Source organism: Artemia franciscana, unplaced genomic scaffold (assembly GCF_032884065.1).
Source record: "Artemia franciscana unplaced genomic scaffold, ASM3288406v1 Scaffold_2152, whole genome shotgun sequence".
Classification (NCBI taxonomy): Eukaryota; Metazoa; Arthropoda; class Branchiopoda; order Anostraca; family Artemiidae; genus Artemia; species Artemia franciscana.
In genome coordinates, this window is record NW_027063139.1 from 5910 (window position 1) to 30676 (window position 24767).

A 24767-nucleotide genomic window follows, 5' to 3' on the forward strand; every position below is an offset into this window, starting at 1 on the left:
CAGACAGACAGAGAGACCGACAGAATTGGCGACTGCTATATGTCACTTGGTTAATACCAAGTGCCATAAAAACGAATGTATATACAGACCGGGACACCGGGATACAAATGACGACCGCGACACAGGGATTATAAATGACCATACATAAGCCATAATGATCAGGACATAAGTAAAAAATATAAATGACGACCGGGACACAGGGACACAACTACAACGGGGACGCCGGGGGGCACAGGGGGATATAAATGACGACCGGGACACCGGGACAGGGAATGGTCGATTAGCAATCACCATCAACAAAGCTCAAGGGCAATCATTAGAATCATGAGGTATAGATCTGAATACGGATTGTTTTCCCATGGACCATTATATGTTGCATGTTCAAGAGTTGGTAAACCTGACAATCTATTTATATGCACAGACAATGGGACAGCAAAGAATGTTGTATATTCGCAAGTTTTACGTAGTTAAAAACATATATATAATATATCTATCTATATTCACAGGTGGGACATAGGGACACAACTACAATGGCGCGTAACTAATATGGCGCGTAACGACTTACGCGCGCGGGGGGGCTTGGGGGGGCGTGAAGCGCCCCCACCAACCAGGTATGACGACACTCAAAGAGAAAGCGACCGGGACAAAAGGAATGTTCGATTAGCAATCAACAAAGCACCGGGACACAGGGAGTATAAATGACGACCAGGACATAAGTAAAAAAAAAAACTAAAAAAACTAAAAAGAAGGTAAAAACTACAAAAAAACTAAAAAGAAAAAAAAACTAAAAACTAATAAAAAAACTAAAAAATCTAAATAAACTAAAAAAGAAAAAAAATAAAAAAGGAAAAAAATAAAGGAGAAAAACAAAACTAAAAAACGAATGTATATACAGACCGGGACACCGGGATACAAATGACGACCGGGACACAGGGAATATAAATGACCATACATAAGCCATAATGACCAGGACATAAGTAAAAAATATAAATGACGACCGGGACACAGGGACACAACTACAACGGGGACGCCGGGGGGCACAGGGGGATATAAATGACGACCGGGACACCGGGACAGGGAATGTTCGATTAGCAATCACCATCAACAAAGCTCAAGGGTAATCATTAGAATCATGAGGTATAGATCTGAATACGGATTGTTTTCCCATGGACCATTATATGTTGCATGTTCAAGAGTCGGTAAACCTGACAATCTATTTATATGCACAGACAATGGGACAGCAAAGAATGTTGTATATTCGCAAGTTTTACGTAGTTAAAAACATATATATAATATATCTATCTATATTCACAGGTGGGACATAGGGACACAACTACAATGGCGCGTAACTAATATGGCGCGTAACGACTTACGCGCGCGGGGGGGCTTGGGGGGGGGCGCGAAGCGCCCCCACCAACTAGGTGTTGGGGTGGCGCGAAGCGCCACCCCAACAGCTAGTATATATATATATATATATATATATATATATATATATATATATATATATATATATGGTTTTAACTACGTAAAACTTGCGAATATACAACATTCTTTGCTGTCCCATTGTCTTTGCATATAAATAGATTGTCAGGTTTACCGACTCTTGAACATGCAACATATAATGGTCCATGGGAAAACAATCTGTATTCAGATCTATACCTCATGATTCTAATGATTGCCCTTGAGCTTTGTTGATGGTGATTGCTAATCGACCATTCCCTGTCCCGGTCGTCATTTATATCCCCCTGTTTCCCCCGGTGTCCCCGTTGTAGTTGTGTCCCTGTGTCCCGGTCGTCATTTATATTCCCTGTGTCCCGGTCGTCATTTGTATCCCGGTGTCCCGGTCTGTATATACATTCGTTTTTTAGTTTTGTTTTTCTCCTTTATTTGTTTCCTTTTTTTTTCTTTTTTAGTTTATTTAGATTTTTAGATTTTTTAATTTTTTTATTAGTTTTTAGTTTTTTTTTCTTTTTTTTTGTAGTTTTTACCTTCTTTTTAGTTTTGTTAGTTTTTTTTTTACTTATGTCCTGGTCGTCATTTATACTCCCTGTGTCCCGGTGCTTTGTTGATTGCTAATCGAACATTCCTTTTGTCCTGGTCGCTTTCTCTTTGAGTGTCGTCATTTATTTTTTTCTTTTTTAGTTCTTTTAGTTTTTAACTTTTTTAGTTTTTTTTAGTTTTTTAGATGAAAATTTTTTTTAGTTTTTTCCTTTTTTCTTTTTAGTTTTTTATTGGTTTTTACCTTTATTTTAGCTTATTTTTCAGTTTTTTCCTTTTTTTTGGTCGTCATTTGTATCCCGGTGTCCCGGTCTGTATATACATTCGTATTTTAGTTTTGTTTTTCTCCTTTATTTTTTCCTTTTTTTTTCTTTTTTAGTTTATTTAGATTTTTAGATTTTTCAGTTTTTTTATTAGTTTTTAGTTTTTTTTCTTTTTTTTTTGTAGTTTTTACCTTCTTTTTAGTTTTGTTAGTTTTTTTTTTTACTTATGTCCTGGTCGTCATTTATACTCCCTGTGTCCCGGTGCTTTGTTGATTGCTAATCGAACATTCCTTTTGTCCTGGTCGCTTTCTCTTTGAGTGTCGTCATTTATTTTTTTCTTTTTAGTTCTTTTAGTTTTTACCTTTTTTAGTTTTTTTTAGTTTTTAGATGAAAATTTTATTTAGTTTTTTCCTTTTTTTCTTTTTAGTTTTTTATTGGTTTTTACCTTTATTTTAGCTTATTTTTCAGTTTTTTCCTTTTTTTTAGTTTTTTATTTTTTTTTAGTTTTTTACCTTTTTTTAGTTTTTTTAGTTTTTTAGCTTTTTTACTTTTTTTATTAGTTTTTAGTTTTTTTAGTAGTTTTTGCCTTTTTTTAGTTTTTTCAGTTTTTTTTTTAGTTTTTTATTGGTTTTTACCTTTATTTTAGCTTATTTTTCAGTTTTTTCCTTTTTTTTTAGTTTTTTTTAGTTTTTAGTTTTTTTAGTTTTTTACCTTTTTTTAGTTTTTTTAGTTTTTTTAGTTTTTTAGCTTTTTTATTTTTTTTATTAGTTTTTAGTTTTTTTTGTAGTTTTTGCCTTTTTTTAGTTTTTTTAGTTTTTTAGCTTTTTTATTAGTTTTTAGTTTTTTTTGTAGTTTTTGCCTTTTCTTAGTTTTTTTCTTTTTAGTTTTTTTGTAGTTTTTACCTTCTTTTTAGTTTTGTTAGTTTTTTTTTTACTTATGTCCTGGTCGTCATTTATACTCCCTGTGTCCCGGTGCTTTGTTGATTGCTAATCGAACATTCCTTTTGTCCTGGTCGCTTTCTCTTTGAGTGTCGTCATTTATTTTTTTCTTTTTTAGTTCTTTTAGTTTTTACCTTTTTTAGTTTTTTTTAGTTTTTTAGATGAAAATTTTTTTTAGTTTTTTCCTTTTTTTCTTTTTAGTTTTTTATTGGTTTTTACCTTTATTTTAGCTTATTTTTCAGTTTTTTCCTTTTTTTTATTTTTTTTATTTTTTATTTTTTTTAGTTTTTTACCTTTTTTTAGTTTTTTTAGATTTTTAGCTTTTTTACCTTTTTTATTAGTTTTTAGTTTTTTTTGTAGTTTTTGCCTTTTTTTAGTATTTTCAGTTTTTTTTTTAGTTTTTTATTGGTTTTTACCTTTATTTTAGCTTATTTTTCAGTTTTTTCCTTTTTTTTTAGTTTTTTTTAGTTTTTAGTTTTTTTAGTTTTTTACCTTTTTTTAGTTTTTTTAGTTTTTTAGCTTTTTTATTTTTTTTATTAGTTTTTAGTTTTTTTGTAGTTTTTGCCTTTTTTTAGTTTTTTAGTTTTTTAGCTTTTTTATTAGTTTTTAGTTTTTTTGTAGTTTTTGCCTTTTTTTAGTTTTTTTAGTTTTTTAGCTTTTTTATTTTTTTTATTAGTTTTTAGTTTTTTTTTGTAGTTTTTGCCTTTTTTTTAGTTTTTTCAGTTTTCAGTTTTGTCACCTGATCCAGTTTTTTCAGGTGACGTCACCTGATCCACAGATCCACACACAGACAACTTATTTTTATATATATAGATGTGCCGGTGTCCCGGTCGTCATTTGTGTCCCGATGTCCCGGTCTGTAATTTCGTCAGTTGAAAACATGACGTCAGTCGACACACAAACATGACGTCACCCGACAGACAGACCCACACACACACAGACAACTTATTTTTATATACATATAGATAGATATATCACAATATGCTCTTATTATCGAAGGATTGACCCCCTATTATATGCAGAACACAAAATATATTCGCGGATCAAATGCAAGGTGGACTTCCTGCATCAGCATCTAAAAGCAGCCCCTTTTCAAACACCCTAGTTCCTTTTAAAAGCCACAATGCCCCAAGGGAACGAATTATTTGACAGATTTTCATTGCATATTAGTAAACCAAACAGCTTGCATAAAAGCATTCAACACAGTAACAGGTCTATACCAGCTACAAAGGAAGTGAAGTTTACCTCACTTTACCACAGGGTATGCTTTCCTACAGGAACAAAAATATTTTGGTAGGGTTTCAGAGGAAAATATCATTTTGTACTATCCACTCTACGGTATTCGTATTCAGTTTAGGACTGAAAACTCGAATTAGCTCTTCTGAAATTTTAGCTTTTGGAAGTATTTCATTCTTTGTCCATTGAAAAAATACAGTTCTCACGGAGCTTTAAAAGGATTTTGTATAAATGTTTTATACATTTGCTTAAAAAAAAAATCTTAAAAAAAAGCAATCTTAAATCTATCTGCTTAAAAAAACAATAATAAACAATCACAAACCCCGAGAGTAAAAGTTATGTCAACTTTTGAGACCTCAAAAGATAAAACCCAACTTTAATTTTTGGCTCTGATTATAGAGAAATCTACAAAATTACAGGTTCCGTATTGACTAGCAATAGAGAGGAATTTCACAGCATTTGTTAGCACTTCTTTTCTTCTGTTAATTCCTTGGGTTTCCACAAAAGGCAACCAGTATGTGCTTGGTTGTACCCGAAGCATGTTTCTGTAAGAAAAAAAGGAACAATAATTCTACTTGCGCTATTTCCAAACTTGTAAATTTTGTTCGTACTGACATACACACAAAGATATTGTATTTATGTTGTATTTAAAAGGAAATTAAAATTAAAAACCTCTCCTTAAGAAATAATTTTCAAACCAATTTATAGATTTCGTTTGTACTGACGTACACACAAAGAAATTGTACTATGTTGCATTTAAAAGGAAATTAAAATTTATTTGTATACAATAAAAAAAAATGAGCAAGCATGTTTGGGACACTGGAGTAATTTATTTACAAAAAAAAATATCTATCAAAAACACAGAAAAAAACGAAAATGAGATTTAGTGGTAAAACTATTGCACTAAGAAAAAAAAATATACAAATATATAAATAGCAAACATCGCATTTGCTATTTCAAATAACGTAAATTTCTACTTAATTTTCCAATTTATCTTTCATCTGATCTGATGTCGGTCTGATATGATCTGTTCTCGGTCTGACCCAGGAGCAACTTTAAATTAAATGAATTGTTAATGTTTTGAATCAGTTTAAATGTTTTAATTTTTTCATAAGTTTTTCTTTTAGAGTTTCGATTACTCCTATCCCCTGTCACTCCTTATGTACAGTTCGTTATCAAAAACTGTTTGACATACTGTTTACGCGTTTTATAGCTTCGACGATTAAAACAAGAAACAGAACTTACGTCAATGCCTTCTTCCAATGTTTTCTGGTATCTTTGGTTGTAAAGATTTTTTATTCTTCCCAAATCTGTTTCACATGTTGTTGCAACGATCCGTAGTATAGTATCCATGTCTCGTTTTGTCATAGCATGTCTTAAAGCATTAGCATAATAAGAGCCTCTATCGATCATGCATTCATCTGAAACAAAATCATCAACTCTAATTCAGGCATGAACCCTATATATTTACACATATTAAGAAATTTTACGGTTACGCGAAGTGAAATTCAGCTACTATAGGAAAATCCGACCACTATTAGCTCTTTTGGCATCTTTAACGGAACCCTGGTGCCAAAGAATTCAAGAAACTAGCAAACTTCCATTTATCTCAGGAAGATATCTCCAGAAAGACCATACCGAGTAGAAATGTGACATCTGACTAAACTGTTTTTCGAACATTCTGTGTGGGGTATCACCTCTAAAAGGTGGGTATATCGTTCCATGTTCATACAATGTTTTGGCAAGTGACAGCAGAAGTCGATGAACTCGTAAGCGATGTTCGTGCTAATTTTAAGCCATCAGATTGGTTCAAACTAGCACAAACCAAATCTCGATATCAGTAAAATCTCGTTGTGCATGGGCCTTTACACACAAGAAACTAAACATAAACACATAAACAAGAAATCGAATAGTTTGATTCATATAATAAGTGCTTGGCATAGAACAAGAATGGAATTTGGCTTTTCGTCACCTACCTCCGCTAACTACGGTTAGAACCTCTGCCCCTGCCACGTTTGTTATTATGACGTCACATTTGTCTGATTTTGATAGCCATTCGATCTCCGACCGTCATATTTGAATCATTTTTCTATTTTGGCCACATCCACCAAAACATTTCAGGTAACTATTTCATGGTCTCAAAGTAGCCAAACTAGGTCGCCCTCATTTCTCTACGCCAAACACACTAAGCAACATGACTGTTCTTGCAATTAATCAGTGGCGATCCCAAGGACCTGTTCAAGGAGCTCTTTCATAGGTGTGCTCAATACTATGTTCTTGAAGGATGCTGTTGGTCAGAATCATCCACGGGGTTGCAAAGGGGTACTTCATCACCCCTCCCATGGATAGGGAAAACTAGACCTATGGTGCCCGGGCAACGTGAAGTGTTGTGGCAAGCTTTGTCCGGCTTCACCGGCTAAAGTGTTGCGAGAGCAACACTTTGGTTTTGTTTCTTCGCTATCGATCAGTAATCACATGATCAAAGGCTATTCCTCAGCGTTGAAAAAACAACAACAAAATAGTATCAAAAGAAGGGACTAAATTAACTTTGCAGCCAGTTGAACTTTATCCTTTTCAATCGTAGACATCATGATGGATGAAAACTCAGAAATATCTTGTATAATCTAGTTGGTATTATAAAGCTATCCCTAACTTTTCAGGATCAAAATATCATAGATAACATTCTATTAATTATTAAGAAATTATCTCATTGTTTTACATTCTTGTTTGTGCTTCTTTCTTCACTATGGATTAAATGATGAAATTGTCAGCCTATCGAAGTTTGTAAAACAGTATGTCTTAACAAGAACGCAATCTGTTATCACATGACCAAAGGCTATATCTCAGCGTTGAAAAAACAACAACTACAAAATAATATCGAAAGAAGGGACGAAATTGATTTTGAAGCCAGTTGAACTTTATCCTTTTCAATCGTAGACATCGTGACGGATGAAAACTTGGAACAATATCTTATATAATCTAGTTGGTATTATAAAGCTATCCGTAACTTTTCAGGATTAAAATACTATAGGTGACACTAATTATTACGAAACTACCTAATTGTTTTACGATATCGTTTGTACCCGTTGTGTAAACGCTTAATTCTGGCAGATTTAAAGTGATTACAATGTGCAACAATTCGCACAAATTTCTAGCCCAAAGTGAACAGACTCTTACTTATAAGTCCCTCTCCCGTGATAGACATAAACTTCACCAGATACAAACAAATGGGTATACTAACTAGCAAAAGTGCAAACCCCTCATCTATGAAGATGATTGTAGCCCAACACCCGATTATTACTTATAAGTCCCCTACATGTCTTACCACTTGAACCAAAATGGTCTAGCCATCAAATACACCGGAAACAAATAAAAGGTACACCAACAAGCAAAACTGGTAAACTCCTCATTGCCGAAGACGATTATGAGCGAACAGCCGTTTGTCGTCCAAAGTGAACCGATTCTTACTTATAAGTCCCTCTCCCATGATAGACATCAAGTTCACCGGAAACAAATAAATGGGTACACCAACTAGCAGAGTTGCAAGCCCCTCATCTCTGAAGTTGACTGTAGCCTAACAGCAGATTATTACTTACAAGTCCCCTACATGTCTTACCACTGGAACCAAACTGGTTTTACCATCAAATACACTGGAAACAAATAATCGATACACCAACTAGCAAAAGTTGCTAACCCCTCATTGCCTAATGTGATTATTACCAACAGCCAACTGTTGCTTACAAGTCCTCTATATGTCTCACAATTTGTATCGGCCTCGATTTCGTTTCAGTATGTACCTTACAACTGAAGTTGTCAACCCCTTGAAACTTTCAAACTGGTATACTTCATGAAGAAATTTCTGTACCAAAAATGGATGTCATATACTTTGATCAGCTCACCAAGAGATACCGATTGCCGTCGACAAAGAATTATATCTGTCTTAGTTCAAAATTTGATTTCTTGCCGTAGGCCAACTTTCTAACTTCACCACTTACAACGGAGCAAAGAATAAGCTCCAATTTCATTAGCAATGAGAGAACTTTTAAAGTTTATTAGGCACATCTGATACCATTTCTCTACCGCAATCCCAAGTCCGAAAAACCGAATGATAAACTCAGCTAAAATCACGAACAGAGATGGATAGAAACAATAGATGGCAGCACTTTCGGACCCGTGGGAAAATGCCACCTTCTTGCTTCTGTAAATTTTTCTATTTATCACTCAAAGAAGATATATTGGCTGTGGGGCCGGGTAACTGCCGCATATATTTAACACTAATAGATTTTAGTCCATCTTCAATTTGAAAGTGGTGCCTGACTGCTTGTCTGCTAGAACGGAGCTTTCCACTCGAAAGCGGAAACTTGCTTTGACGAAAAGAAGGCTTGGCTGTACAACTTCAGATACTCCTCTCTGACAGAGGCTATATAACTCCACTTCATTTCGCACACAATAGGCTCTGGCTCGTGGACAAGCAAAAACCATCCTTTTTGGCCCCAGGCAAGAGTTCTGCGGAGCTTTCCAAAATGTAATGTCATATTCATCAATCAAGCCTAAAGTCCAAACTTTCCGTAGAAACCGGAAAGGTTAGACCCTTACCAGTTTCCAGGAACATGCTGAGATCGGCGACATAGGAAAAAAAAACGAGATAAAACAAATGTGTTGCTCTCGCAACACAAATATACAGAGATTACACTTGCTTGTGAGATGTGGAACACGGGTACATATAGATAAACATAGACAACTTCTTAAGGCAAGAGCGTTTAGAATTTTGTTTAAACCAATGGTCACGTTAGAAAAAAGAATGAGATGCCAATTTTAGAAACAAAATGGCGCATAGATTAAGTCAACAAAAGTTAGGGGTGAGTTGCAGCAGAGATTGAACCTCAAAGGGGATATGATGTGGTGTCGATGACTGTTTTCTGCAATTACATCTACAACCCTCCCATGGGTACAGCTCCAGCATTTTATTGGGGGGAGAGGGGTCCACATCTGGAGAGTTAAGGGGCATGGGCTATATAAATCTCTAGAACCTCTCTTTGAAGAGCTGTCTACTTGTACTTTCTCTAATATATAAGCGAATGCTGCAAACATGCAATATACAGCGGGGGTTTAAATCATCTAATAGAGGAGACACCCTGCTATGAAAACCTAAAGAAATTCTTCACAAGACACCGTGTCTCCTTTTGGAATGATCACCGAGAGATGATATAAGTGAAAACCCGTTTTTGCTTCCTGTAAGAGGAAGTTCAACAAACAAATCTGTAGGGAGGAAAAACTACGATAATGGTTTACTTGTGGGATCCAAGGCTTTAAATGTTTAGCGGTCTTGCCCCATAAATTTTGTCACAATAATAATAACAATGAAATAACAAAAATTAATTAGGTTTCACTTCATTTCAGATTTCGCTGGATTACAGAAATGATCTTTTCTTTCACAAGAACTAGATAACAAATTAAAATTCCGAATCAGGTGATCAAAGTCTTGCTGAGCAGCCAAAGGAAAAATAAGATAAATAAAAAGAATGAAGAAAAGAGGGGATTTTGGAAACATTTTACCTATATCCCAAAATACAAGTAGAAGACAATGATATAGAATATGACATAAGATTTTTTCTTTTAAAATAATGTCTTTCCATTTTTTCTTTTTGTGTTTTGGGGGGCTAGGAGTAAAATTATCATAGCAGATTAGGTAAAGGTAAAAAAAGACTAGTTACTTGCTTATTTGAAATAAGGAGTTCTGTCCATCTAAATTTTTTTTGCTTCTAAATTGGAGTTTGATTCTATTCCAATAGAACTAAATAGAAACAATACCCTCAAACGAACTTCAGAAAGGAAAACTTTCTAATATACGTCTAGTGGACAGGCTCTCGATCACAAGGGGAGAACTGGTATCATGTACTATAGATGTCAGTACCAGACCAAATCCAAGGGAAGTAAATACTCCTTACTATTTAGTCCCAGCCTGTATCTTTGTGAACTTCCATCAAATGGCAACCCTTCCTTTGTGAACTTCCATCAAATGGCAACCCTTCCACAATTACCGCTAATTTAAGGAAATCAAATTATTGATTTTAACTTTTATCTTATCCTGTAATGGTGACTCAGCCCCCCCCCCCCACTAAAAAAGAAAATAATTAAACGAAATAAAAAAATAAATACTATACTTTTTTCTATTTATATTTTTGATATAGGTAGAATATTTCAAAATTTCGTCATTTTTTCGTTATTTAACCCATATCTGCATACATCGGTATGGTGAACTCTGAAACAGGTCTTATTAGAGATCGCAAACTCTCTTTTAGAAGTCGTTAAATAAAAATAACAATCAGTTAAATAATCCTCAGTGCTCCCTACATATTATGAGAATAGCAAATGACATACGATGTATACCGTTTTCCAACCCAATCGGCCGTCTAACACACGAAACATAGCATATTTCTGAGACCCCGCCCATCAAAATCACCAACTCAACAGCCAAACCATAGCTGATAAAACTTCTTTACAAGTGGGGTACATTTTCGCTTCTGAAACTGGAAAGTTAAAGACCAAAACATAAAGCTGTTTTTTCCTTCTACAATCGCACTTCGATTCAGTTCAAGAATGAAAAAAACAACGCGTCCATCTAACATCGTTTTTTTTTCAACCCTCAATTTCTCTCGACTATCATTGAGCATCGTTTCCCAAAATAGCGACGGCAGCAAAAAAAAAAAAAAAAACAAAAAAAAACTGGAAAGCTCGCTACACAACATAGTTAAAAAAAAATAAAATACGGAAATACTTCACAAGTGAAGAAACTAGTAGTCACCTCAGTCAATAAATACACAAAAAAAAAGTATTATTCTTATTCCTGAAACTATGAACCTTTTAATTTCCATAAAAACATATAAGAAGGAAGGAAAGATTTATTAATTAGACACGTAAATAAAATAAACAAACATTTTACTACCTCCCCTAAAAGCAATGTTTTTCCGTAGGAAAAAATCAATGAGAAAAAAAAAGAAAAGAAAAAAAATTCCCCACCAACAACAACAAAATAATCGATAAGTATATCTAAACAAACATTTTTTTCTACCTCCAAATACTATAAAGCGTCACAATTCCCCAGAAAGCATACAAATAAATAAATAAATAATGCAAATTCATATTCTACAAAAACACTTCCTTAAGAGTTTTCCTAAATAAATGCGGATTGTCAATAGTCTTAACATTAATTTTTAAACTATTGCATTTTCGGCTGACACAGCGTAAAACAGGAAAACACGAACGGGAAGAAATGCCTCTATGTACGCGGTAATCAACATACCCCACCCCTTGTGACAGCAGAATGAACAGCAGCCCAAACAGACAATTGGTCCCTGAAACGACGAGACTGAATATCCTGCTGCAATTCCCCCTTCCAAAAAATTCAGCGTATAAAATTCCCCAAGGCCCACAGTTGGAAAAAATTAAAAAACTGGATAAACTTCCCAAATGGACTGACCGGGAGAAACCCCTGTGAAAACCATTAGTGAATGATTTTGTAAAAAGGTGAAGAAGATTAGATTAAGGGAAAGCAGCAAAAGATATTTTTCAACATCTAAAGGAAGGCGAGGTTAACTATATTTTGTTCAATTCCTTCCAATAAAAATACGAAAAAAGGGTAATTTTCAATGACAATACAAAAACAAGAGCTAAGAGCTCATATGGCACTTTTGACGAGGCGAGAAGAGCTAAGAGCCAAGAGATCATATGGTATGAGCTCTAACAAAATTCTATGAATCAATAGATTGATTTAAAAAGGAGAATAAGAGGCTTAATGCCGGTCAGGATTTAAAATAAGAGCTCTGAGTCACGATGTTTTTCTAAATATCAAAATTCATTAAGATCAGATCACCCACTCGTAAGTTATAAATACCTAATTTTTTTCTAATTTTTCTCTTCCTTTAGCCCCCCAGATGGTCGAATCTGGGAAAACGACTTTATCAAGTCAAACTGTGCAGCTCCCTCACACACCTACCAATTTTCATCGTCCTAGTACGTCCAGATGCACCAAACTCGTCAAATCACTGAACCCCTCCCCCCAACTCCCCCAAAGAGAGCGAATCCAGTACGATTCTGTCAATCACGTATCTAGGACATTTGTTTATTCTATCCACCAAGTTTTCCCCCTCCAAATCCCCCCAATATCAAACGATCTGGTCGGGATTTGAAATAAGAGCTCTGAGACAGGAATTCCTTCTAAAAATCAAATTTCATTAAGATCCGATCATATATTCGTAAGATAAAAAATACCCCAATTTTCACGTTTTCCAAGAATTTCTGTTTCCCCCTCCAACACCCCCCAATGCCACAGGATCTGGTCGGAATTTAAAATTAGAACTTTAAAGCACAAGATCCTTCTAAATATCAAATAGCACAAGATCCTTCTAAATATAAAATTTCATTAAGATCTGGTCACCCTTTCGTAAGTTACAAATACCTCAATTTTCAAAATTACACCCCCCCCCCCAATTCCACCAAAGAGAGCAGATCCGGTCCGGTTTTGTCAGTCACGTATCTTAGACAGGTTTCTATTCTTCCCATCCAGTTTCATCCTAATCTCACCGCTTTAAGTATTTTCTATGATTTCCGGTCCCCCCAACCGCCCCCCCAATTACGCTTGATACGGTTGAGATTTAAAATAAAAGATCTTCTAAATATGTCCTTCTAAATATATTTAGAAGTCCTTCTAAACATGAAGTTTCATGAAGATCCGATCACTCCTTCGTAAGTTAAAAATACGTCATTTTTTCTTATTTTTCAGAATTAACCAACCCCCCCCCCAATAGAGCGGATCCGTTCCAATTATGTAAATCACGTATGTAAGACTTCTGCTTATTTTTCCCACCAAGTTTCATCCCGATCCCTCCAATCTAAGCGTTTTCCACGATTTTAGGTTCCCCCACCCCAAACTTCCGGCGTTCAAAACGTCACCAGACCCGGTCAGGATTTAAAATAAGAGCTTTGAGACACGATATCCTTCTAAATATCAAATTTCATTGAGATCCGATCACCCGTTCGTAAGTTAAAAATACTTCATTTTTTTCTAATTTTCGGAATTAACCCCTCCCCTAACTACCCCAAATAGAGCGGATCCGTTCCGGTTATGTCAATCATGTATCTAGGACTCGTAATTAATTTTTCCCACCAAGTTTCATCCCGATCCCTCCACTCAAAGTGTTTCCCAAGTTTTAAGTTTCCCCCTCCCAACTCCCCCCAATGTCACCAGATCCGGTCGGGTTTCAAATAAGAGCTCTGAGCCACGATATCCTTCTAAATATCAAATTTCATTGAGATCCGATCACCCGTTCGTACGGGTCCGATCACCCCAAACTTCCGGCGTTCAAAACGTCACCAGACCCGGTCAGGATTTAAAATAAGAGCTTTGAGACACGATATCCTTCTAAATATCAAATTTCATTGAGATCCGATCACCCGTTCGTAAGTTAAAAATACCTAATTTTTTTCTAATTTTTCAGAATTACCCCCCCCCCCCCCAGCTACCCCAAAGAGAGCGGATCCGTTCCGATTATGTCAGTTATGTATATGGGACTTGTGCTTATTTTTACCATAAAATTTCATCCCCATCCCTCCACTCTAAGTGTTTTCCAACATTTTAGGTTTCCCCCCTCCAACTCCCCCCAATGTCATCAGATCCGGTCGGGATTTAAAATAAGAGCTCTGAGTCACAATATCATTCTAAATATCAAATTCCATTGAGATCCGATCACCCGTTCGTAAGTAAAAAATACCTAATTTTTTCTAATTTTCCAGAAATACCCCCCCCCCCAACAACCCCAAAGAGAGCGGATCCATTCCGTTTATGTCAATCATCTATCTAGGACTTGTGTCTATTTTTCCGACCAAGTTTCATCCCGATCCCTCCACCCTAAGTGTTTTCCAAGTTTTAGGTTCCCCCCTCCCAACTCCCACCCGATGTCACCAGATCCGGTCGGGATTTAAAATAAGAGCTCTAAGACACGATATTCTTCTAAACGTCAAATTTCATTGAGATTCGATCACCCGTTCGTAAGTTAAAAATACCTAATTTTTTTCTAATTTTTCAGAATACCCCCCCCCCCCCAGCTACCCCAAAGAGAGCGGATCCGTTCCGATTATGTCAGTCATGTATATGGGACTTGTGCTTACTTTTACCATAAAATTTCATCCCCATCCCTCCACTCTAAGTGTTTTCAAACATTTTAGGTTTCCCCCCTCCAACTCCCGCCAATGTCATCAGATCCGGTCGGGATTTAAAATAAGAGCTCTGAGACACAATATCATTCAAACATCAAATTTCATTAAGATCCCATCACACGCTCATAAGTTAAAAATATTTCATTTTTTCTATTTTTTCCGAATTAACCGGCCCCCCACTCTCCCCGCAGATGGTCAAATCGAGAAAACGACTATTTCTAATTTAATCTGGTTCGATCTCTGATACGCTGGCCAAATTTCATCGTCCTAGCTTACCTGGAAGTGCCTAAAGTAGCAAAACCGGGACCGACAGACAGACAGAATTTGCGATTGCTATATGTCACTTGGTTAATACCAAGTGCCATAAAAAGGTATTTTCCGAAATCTGGGGGTGGGTGGGCAATTATGTTGGCCATTGAAGCAATTAGCTCATGAAGTATAGAAACAAACTTAACTAAAAAGGAGCCACAACTGATTTTTTCTTTCAAGGTCTTCTAGAAGAAGCCCATTCCACCAATGGCCAAGTTCCTCCTTTTTCATTGTCTTCGTTTGCTTTATTGTTGCTTCTTTTGTCTATTTATCATTGACGATCAGGTAGCCACATGGGCAAAGGATCTAATCTCTTTATGACGGCTCCGATTGTACAAAAATGGTCAGTGGGTGCACCCACGTCTAGAGTTATATTCAGATTTATAAGCAAAGAGCAGTTTGACACATTCTCTCTTTTATATTCAAAGTATTTCTCATATTTTTAAGCATATGTTAGTTTCTGAAGGTAAAAATTGCACAAAAACAAAGGAATAAACTTACACAAGGCCAACAGCGCTTCCTTGTTGTTCTTGGAAAAATATAATCCTATTAGTTCAGAAATGTGAGTCCTAGTCTGTGCCTGAAAGGCTTCGGCTACACGCTTCACATAGGGAACACTGTTCATTCCAAACAGATTGATGACAAATAGCTTATCTTCAGCATTCCCATCTAAAGTAAAAAAACTGCATATAATCACCGGTATCTTATCGGGCAGGTGCATAATTGTAGCATGTACATCAACAATACATAAATGTACAATAAGTGTCGTATGTATGTTATCGGGTATCGCCGGTATCTTATCGGGTAGGTGCATATTGTAGAATTTATATCTCCAATACGCAAATGTACAATAAGTGTCGCATATATCTTATCGGGTAGGTGCGCAAGTGTAGCATGTACATCGCGAATACGTAAATGTACAATAAGGGTCGTATGTACCATACCGAAACATATTAGACAAATATTCATGGCAGTGGAAGTAGACTATTTAGTGGAAAATTAGGAAAATCCTCTTAAAAAGTAAATTATAAGAAAACTGAATATACGTTTATTGTTCTAGTCGAATTAAATCAATAAACTGGCATCTATAATTATATCCGAGTTTTTGTACACTCATGTCTTGAAAAACGGTGCTCATTTCATGAAATTAATCTAGTTATGAAATAAAGAGAACAGCAAAATTTAACTGTTATTAAAAGTCTTAAGAGTGAAAATGTATTATATTTTGTTGGCCTCAAAAACAAATAATTTTTATGAAGTTCAGACTATGTTCACCAAAAAACCCACAAAGAGGCGATGAGAGAGGGAGGGGGGTCCTTCTTCTCCATGTTTGGCGTTAGGGAGACGCTTTTGTGTTATCTCTATCAGAATCAAATTCCCGGGCATGCGGTGGGTTCCTGCAGCCGAGACCAAAATCCAGGTTGTGCACTGGCAAGCAGAAAAAAATCCCACTACACCAATAGAGGATAAAGAGGGTCTTTCTTTACGTCCCATTGCGGTTCCTTATAGCTCTAAACCACCAGATTATAAGAACTTTTGTCTACAATTTTCTGTCCTCTTTTGTCTGGATGTCACCTCTTTGCAGTTCTTGCTTGAGGACGGCTCCTAAGTTTGTTTTCTGATTTAGCGGTTTATTTCTTATTTCAAATTTTTGAGTAATCGATCTGTTTTTATTGTTTTTAGGACGGCCAGGTACGGCCGAGCGGAGGTTCGACCAAGATGTTTACTTCCTTATTACCTATGCTTTCCGTTCCATTTTTCTCTTTGTTATCATTTGCTGTAAATTTTCATCGCTTTTTTAGCGTCCAATGTTTCTCTTACTATAACATTTAGCCATTGACTTCTCAGGACTTAATTGTGACTAAAAATATAACCCCCCCTGCCCACTCAAGAGTTCCAATCGGGCCTGGACCACAAAAAGACAAAATTAAAAAACGTGCTTTTGCTTCCACCATGTTTCTTTGAATCCTGAAAGCATATTCTGGCAGAGACACAAATTAACATCCTTCCCACTACAGACACATATAATGGTATGGCACCCAACATCACTTAAATTTTAAGACTCTTATTCTTGCTTCCAATCGAGTTAGCCTAAAGTCCAAAAACTCGTTCTGCTAGATATCAGGATAACAATAATTTAAAAGTTACTCTTCTCCCCCACCCCTAAGTTAAAAGGTCGGGTGGGTACAGATCCCCGAAGAACATAACTAGGAGATGAGTTTTTCTTCCCAACAAGTTTGAGATCTGACCATCTTTTCTGATGTCCTGAGGGGCTGCATTGGGATGCCTATCCTTGGATAAGATGTACTGTACCTGGACACCAAAAAGACCAAACAATATCACTTACGCGTGTGTCCCACAGAATTTGGGTATGACAGTGGCAATATTAACAGAAAGGAATATTTACTTGTTCCTCTACCAACGTGGAAAACTAAAGAGGGTGGGAAATCGAACCCGGTGTCTCACGCGAAAGGCTGGGACACTGGCCACTATGTTACCAGTGAATTATTAATGCTAGAATCTCTAATGAGCAATCATAATCAATACCAATTATAAAGCAAAAACTGAAGATTCCAGATTGCTATAACAAAAGTTTTCGAAAGTGTCTTGGATTCACTTCTGTGACCAACTGGCTATGGTCTTACATTTCTCAAGAAGTACAAAGTGATGATAACCTACTGATGAAAAACAACAAAAACCTTTTTTTAGTGTTCTGAACCCTGAATTAAAGCCTATTTTTGAAACTTTTGTTTTCAAGTAACCTTAAGGATAATGCCGATAAAAATAACTTAAAATCTGCCCACTGAATTATTTTCCGAACAAACATCGATGAATCTAGCATAGACTTAAACTTCACGAGGCTCTAACTAGTAAGTTAAATTAAAAAAAAACAAGTTTTTTAACTGCAAGTAAGGAGCGACTTTGGAATTTAAAACGAACACAAATTATTCCGTATATGAAAGGGGTTGTTCCCTCCTAAACGCCTGGCTCTTTAAGCTAAAGTTTGACTCTTTCTCCCAACTCTACTTTTTAAAACAATAAAAAACTTTAGCGTATTAAATTTAAAAAATAAAAAACACAATAAAGAATAAAAACAGACGAAACATGCTGAATAAAAGCCACTTTTGATCCAACAGATTTGGCTTTCACAATTTGCCCTTCCATTCTTAAAAAGCACCAATGAAGAAAGAAGCACCATTTAAAAAGCACCATGTGCTCCTAAACTAAGACAGTCAGTTTGCTTTTCAGCTGTAGGCGCATTGTCAGTATACGTATAAGATTCCACCTTCTTCCTGATGTTTTCTTCTTCTTCTGTGTTCGTGATAATTCTTCGAAGACAAATAGTATTTATATTTTGCCCTCAGACGTTTCAAAAGCAGTGGATAGTTTAGTCCACTTTTAGGTTCTCTTTCTCTTTTATAGATCTGAGGTTGATCCATCTGCTGCAAGGCTTCTTAAGATTTCCCATTCAAATTCTTTTCTTCAGCTACAATGTACTCAAGGTACTATTATAAAGGTGCAAAAAGGAGTAAGGTGAAAGGCAATATGCCCTTTTTAATATTAATATTTCTAGCGTTTTGGCAAGATTTTGGGTACTTGCTGCCCTGTATCTCCTTACAAGCTGCTTCTGATTATCCATTCCAAAAACGATGCCCCCCAAAAGCAGTAAGGTGAAAGGTAATCTACCATTTTTAATATCAGTGTTTCTAGCATTTTGACAAAATTTTGGATAGTTGCTTTTTTTGGTAGTTGCTGCCCTGTATCTTCTGACAAGCTGCTTCTGATTATCCATTCCAAAAATGATGTCCTCCAAAAGGTGTAAGGTGAAAGGCAATATGCCCTTTTAAATATTAATATTTCTAGCATTTTGGCAAGATTTTGGGTACTTGCTGCCCTGTATCTCCTTGCAAGCTGCTTCTGATTATCCATTCCAAAAATGATGTCCCCCAGAAGCAGTAAGGTGAAAGGTAATCTACCCTTTTTAATATCAATGTTTCTAGCGTTTTGACTTGGATAGTTGCTTTTTTGATAGTTGCTGCCCTGTATCTTCTGACAAGCTGCTTCTTATGATCCATTCCAAAAATGATGTCCCCCAAAAGCAGTAAGGTGAAAGGTAATCTACCCTTTTTAATATCAATATTTCTAGCGTTTTGACAAGATTTTGGGTAGTTGCTTTTCTTGGTAGTTGCTGCCCTGTATCTCCTGACAAGCTGCTTCTGATTATCCATTCCAAAAATGATGTCCCCCAAAAGAAGTAAGGTGAAGGGTAATTTATCCTTTTCAATATCAATATTTCTAGCGTTTTGACAAGATTTTGGGTAGTTGCCACTTTGGTTGATGTCCTCCAAAAGGAGTAAGATGAAAGGTAATATACCCTTTTTAATATTAATATTTCTAGCTTTTTGGCAAGATTTTGGGTAGTTGCTGGCCTGTATCTCCTTACAAGCTGCTTCTGATTATCCATTCCAAAAACGATGTCCCCCAAAAGCAGTAAGGTGAAAGGTAATCTACTCTTTTTAATATCAATATTTCTAGCGTTTTGACAAGATTTTGGGTAGTTGCTTTTCTTGGTAGTTGCTGCCCTGCATCTCCTTACAAGATGCTTCTGATTATTCATTCCAAAAATGATGTCCCCCTAGAAAAGTAAGGTGAAAGGTAATCTACCCTTTTTAATATTAATATTTCTAGTGTTTTGACAAGATTTTGGGTAGTTGCCTTTTTGGTTGATGTCCCCCAAAAGGAGTAAGGTGAAAGGTAATCTACCCTTTTTAATATTAATATTTCTAGCGTTTTGGGTAGTTGCTGCCCTGTATCTCCTTACAAGCTGCTTCTGATTATCCATTCCAAAAATGATGTCCCCCAAAAGCAGTAAGGTGAAAGTAATCTACTCTTTTTAATATAAATATTTCTAGCGTTTATGAAAAGATTTTGGGTAGTTGATTTTCTTGGTAGTTGCTGCCCCGTATCTCCTTACAAGATGCTTCTGATTATCCATTCCAAAAATGATGTCCCCCAAAAGAAGTAAGGTGAAGGGTAATTTACCCTTTTCAATATTAATATTTCTAACGTTTTGACAAGATTTTGGGTAGTTGCTTTTCTTGGCAGTTGCTGCCCTGTATCTCCTGACAAGCTGCTTCTGATTATCCATTCCAAAAATGATATCCCCCAAATAGTATTTTCTGCTTCATCGCTTTTTCTTATACTGGCCATTGCCTTAATGTAGAAAAGTGCGAGTTTCTCCCCTACAATGGCGCGACTTTCATGATCTTACAAAGTAAGAATTTCCCTATGTTACTTGTAGATTGAGTCCAACAGCTTGATGTCTCTATTACTGATATTTTCCCTAGTTCGCGTCAGTGGACTGTTATCAGTTTTAGAAGGGAAAAAAAAAACAGATTGGCTACGTACAGATTGTTAGAAACCGGAGAAAGTATAACGGAAATGGTAACAGGAATGGTAATTCGTCCCTTTAATCATCCATATCCCTTGTTCATACTTCAGGTCTTTTAAGTATTAATAAGAATGGCAATTCACCCTTCTGTGAATAATTCTACCCTTAATACTTCAGGTAGTTTCCTTATTATTAAGAATTGTGGCTTAAAAAGATTCCAGGGAAATTACTTAATTTTAATAAAATTTATTTTGTCTTTCATCTTGGACTAAAACTCATATATTTTGGGTAATTTAAGTGTTTTCGATAGAATTTAAAAAATTAAAGAGATGGCATAGAAAAACTCTCAGGTACTGCTTATAAATGTTCATCCCCTCATTACAATCCTGTCCGGTTCTTGCATTAGTTACATACATTTTCTTTTGTGCTTTTTCTCTCATTGTTATCCTACCACTATTGATAGATACATTGTGTGGATCACTTATACCTAAATTAATTAATTAATTATATCGGAGAAATAGGCCTTTACGGCGACCAAAATTTATCGAAGCGAGGAAAAAAAAAAGTCAAAACATGAAAAATATAAAAAATTATGGGGAACGTCTTTAAAACCTTACGATTTCAACTCGACTGAAGGGGTCGAAAACTCAACTGAAGGCGTTCACCGGAACCGTTTCGTACGTGTTTAGTATGATAAACGGTTCAATAAAAATTCAACAGAGTAAAACTTGCCTGAATCATTAAAAAAAGAACTTACCACACTGCTTAAGTCTTTGAACATCCATTTGAACTTTTTGCTCATTTATTCCGACGAAATCTCGTGTTTCAGTCTGCAAAAAAACAACAACAAAAAAAACAAAAAACAGAAGGAAAGAAACGAGAGAGTCGGATGCGAAATCAGCAATGGGTTCATTCAAAGAGTTAGGCACAGAAACTTCGGGGGGAGGGCTAAACTCTTCATTCAAATCTTTTATGATTACAATAAAAGTTTTCCTCGTTTTCACAAATATTTTCGTAATTAACTTATTCGCCTATTCCACACACTTTAAGCTCTCCTTTCCCGTTTCGGGCATTGGGTTTATATTTTTTTTTTTTTACCAAAGTTTACCTTTTTTTCCAGCAATTTCCCCCTTATTTTGTTATCACTTGTTTTTGACATTTTTTTTAAATTATTACTTTTTCGGACCCGATTTATACTAATGCTCCTTGTTTTGTTATTGTGTTGCTTGACTTCAATTGGTTTGGGGTTTGGAACAGGTCCAGTGGCGTGACTCTTTAATCTCAGCCAGAGTCGACCCAGCTCTAAATGGGTACCTGTAAAAACCTAAAGATTTGGAACAGAAAGGGTGTGCGAAGGCACGGAATGGCTGCCTCCCCACCCAATTACACTTCCTGGATGAAGGCCCATGAAACTTAGATCGACACCGCCGGTACGGAATGCAAAGCCTAATACCGTATTCTTTTACCATTACATCAAGATAACTCATTTTTTCTCCAGATGTTATATTCTCTCTTTATTATGCTTTTATTTTACCTTACCTTTCCTACTGTTGCTCTGTCGTAGGAGGTACTAAAAAATCTCTTCTGTGCTTACTTCACCCAAAATAGGGCGTTGAAGGCTACCTTTCTTCTTCCTCAACCATAGTACTTTTCTTCTTCTTCCTCGCCGGTACTTTTCTTCTTTGCATAGTTCTTCTCGCAGATTTGCTTTGTCTAAATGACCAAACAGGAGCTCAGTGGTCTCCTGTTTATCAATCCACTCAACTACGGAAATCCATCCCTTCTGCTGTCCCTTATCTCTCTCCGCAAAGGCAGTTTCTCAGCGGGGTTTTCAAGTCCAGTAACTTTTCTCTCTCATTTTTCCCCTTCTCTATTCCGATTGTTTATCGTTTTTCTTTTTTTTTTGGAATTCCATCCTCACTGATATATCTCTCTCCTCTTCTTTTCAGATTACTTTCACGAATCTTCCTAACTGCTAAAATCCTTGACCTTTTTTTTATCTTTTCGTTTCATGTTCTAATGTAAACTGGGTCCTGTTTCCTGGTTTCTGTGCTGTCATGGTTTCTGCTTATCGTTATTAGTATTATTACTAGCTGTTTTTTCTAAGTTTTTGTTTTACCTTATTTAAGTGTTTATTCTCCTTCATCTTTATGTTATATGAATTGTGTGATTTAGCGTAATGTTTACGGTTACTTCAGTGTTTTATTATTGTATTGTGTGGCCCAAAACAAGCCAAGCTTCTTAGGCCAAATAACCATTTTACGTTGGCAATAGTGTTTGAGCATTTATAAAATGATTTTTTTTTATAGTTAACTAGAAGAAGGAAAAAAGTAGATGGCTATTCCCCGTAGCAGTTTTAGGCTTCATAATTTGGAGAAATGGGGGGGGGGTATACCGCAGGTATACTTTGTATATAACATAACAATAATTTAATTTAAGATTTCTAGAAAAACTGGACGAGGAGGGCAGTTCCCGTCCTGCACAGGGCTAGGACCGCCACTGGCTATTCCCATGGTGCAACCGAATACCCACTAGGAATAAAGCAGACACGATAGCCAATATGTTCAAAAAAAAGAATGCTCCACATTCTCCCTTCCAATTCACAGGACCCTCCAATCCCCTTTTGATCTTCTCCTAGATACGAAAAAACAGCATTGTAACATTCAAGGATAATACTAAAACGTGACAAAGAATCTACAACATAAGTGGAAAATAAATATAAAAGCAAATTTTTTAGCCTCCTCCCCACCACGTCCATAAGTATTATATTTCATAACAGTGCAATACAACAGCCATTTTATAGATATTACAGTTTGCACATTAATACTAGCATTAGTCATTTTATGAATATCCAGCCACAAGTGTGGTTCAATCCCATTTTCTAGGGCTAAAATGAGATAGGTGGAAATAACTAAGATATGATCAGTGAATGAATGATGACAGACTGCCAAACATCTTCCTTGTCAGTCAACCATCTAGGGTCAAAGGAAAAGCAGACCCTTTAACGAAAGACGTAAGGGAAACTGGAAGTTAGTAGGAGGGTTTAAACACGGAAATTTTGAATAGATTAGGATAGAGTGGGGGAGTGTTTAGCTGTGTTGGCCTTAGATGGCTTGGTGCTGCAATGAGTTATCAGTAGTAGTAGTAAATGTTGACCATAACGGTCCTTAACAATCAATAAAAAAATACGAACACTCAAAGAATAATTTATAAAATATAACTTACAAGTAACATATCAAGCAGCATTGACAGCTTCCCTGATGTATACTTCTTTACTTCCTTTATTAGGTCATTCTTTGATTTCACTGAAATAATAATATGCCATTAAGTTCAAATATTTGGAAACTTGAAGTGGCAGCAAAAAAATACTATCATCTAACTTGAAAAATGAAGGAGAGATTATTTTTATTTTTAATTTCTTTTTTATATTTTGATTATTTTTAATTTTTATTTAAGAGAATGCAATTTAAAATAAAGCTATTAATTAAACAGTGGGGTCGATTTACGAAAATTAGGAGAGGGAATCCATATTAAAAACATAGGGGGTCAGAAGTAGTATATTAATTGCCGATCCCACCTCACCTGGATTACTTCATTCAATCTACGTCATTTCCAGTTTACTTTACATGTCAGATATTGCACATTCTGAATATTTTCTGTCCCTATATTCAAAATGGAAACAGGGCCTTGTAAATCATTTTTGGTCTCATTTTCTACCTTTTCACAATGTGAACACGGATTCTAGGTCCCAACTAGATCACCCTATATACCGATTGTTTTTCCCATGGACAATTATATGTTGCATGTTCAAGAGTCGGTAAACCTGACAATCTATTGGACAGTTGGACAGCCAAAAATGTTGTATATTCGCAAGTTTTACGTAGTTAAATATATATATATATATATATATATATATATATATATATATATATATATATAAATATATATATATATATATATATATATATATAAGTTGTCTGTCTGTGTGTCTGTCTGTCAGGTGACGTCATGTTTCTGTGTCGACTGACGTCATGAAGTTAGTTGTCGTCATTTTTGCTATGATGGTGACGTCATTAAAGATATTTAATCATGAAGTTAGTTGTCATCATTTTTGCTATGACGGTGACGTCATTAAAGATATTTAAGACATATATGTTCACGTAGAAATCTATTAATGTTTAAGTTTAAAATGACTGATGAACTTACAATGGCAAAAGCCGATGAAGATGCTCAAAGAGTCTATGCCAAAAAACTTGCTGCTGATAGAGAAAGTCAGAAAAGAAAGCGTGCCGAGGAATCAAAAGAACAGCAAGGAAACAGGCTTGAGGCTGATAGAGAAAGAAAGAACAGAAAGCGTGCCGAGGAATCAAAAGAACAGCAAGGAAACAGGCTTGAGGCTGATAGAGAAAGAAAGAA

At 35.7% G+C, this 24767-nt stretch overlaps 1 protein-coding gene across 1 annotated transcript; it reads right to left on the reverse strand.

Annotated features, from left to right (window-relative positions):
• Positions 1-4794: 4794 nt before the first annotated feature.
• Positions 4795-23659, reverse strand: LOC136042849 (annexin A2-like). The gene is made up of 5 exons (XM_065727778.1): positions 23577-23659; positions 21109-21181; positions 15461-15628; positions 5681-5856; positions 4795-4980 (listed from the first exon to the last, which is right to left on the reverse strand). The coding sequence occupies exons 1-5, from the start codon at positions 23595-23597 to the stop codon at positions 4918-4920; spliced, it is 501 nt and encodes a 166-aa protein (XP_065583850.1). The 5' UTR covers positions 23598-23659; the 3' UTR covers positions 4795-4917.
• Between the last annotated feature and the right edge of the window lie 1108 nt (positions 23660-24767).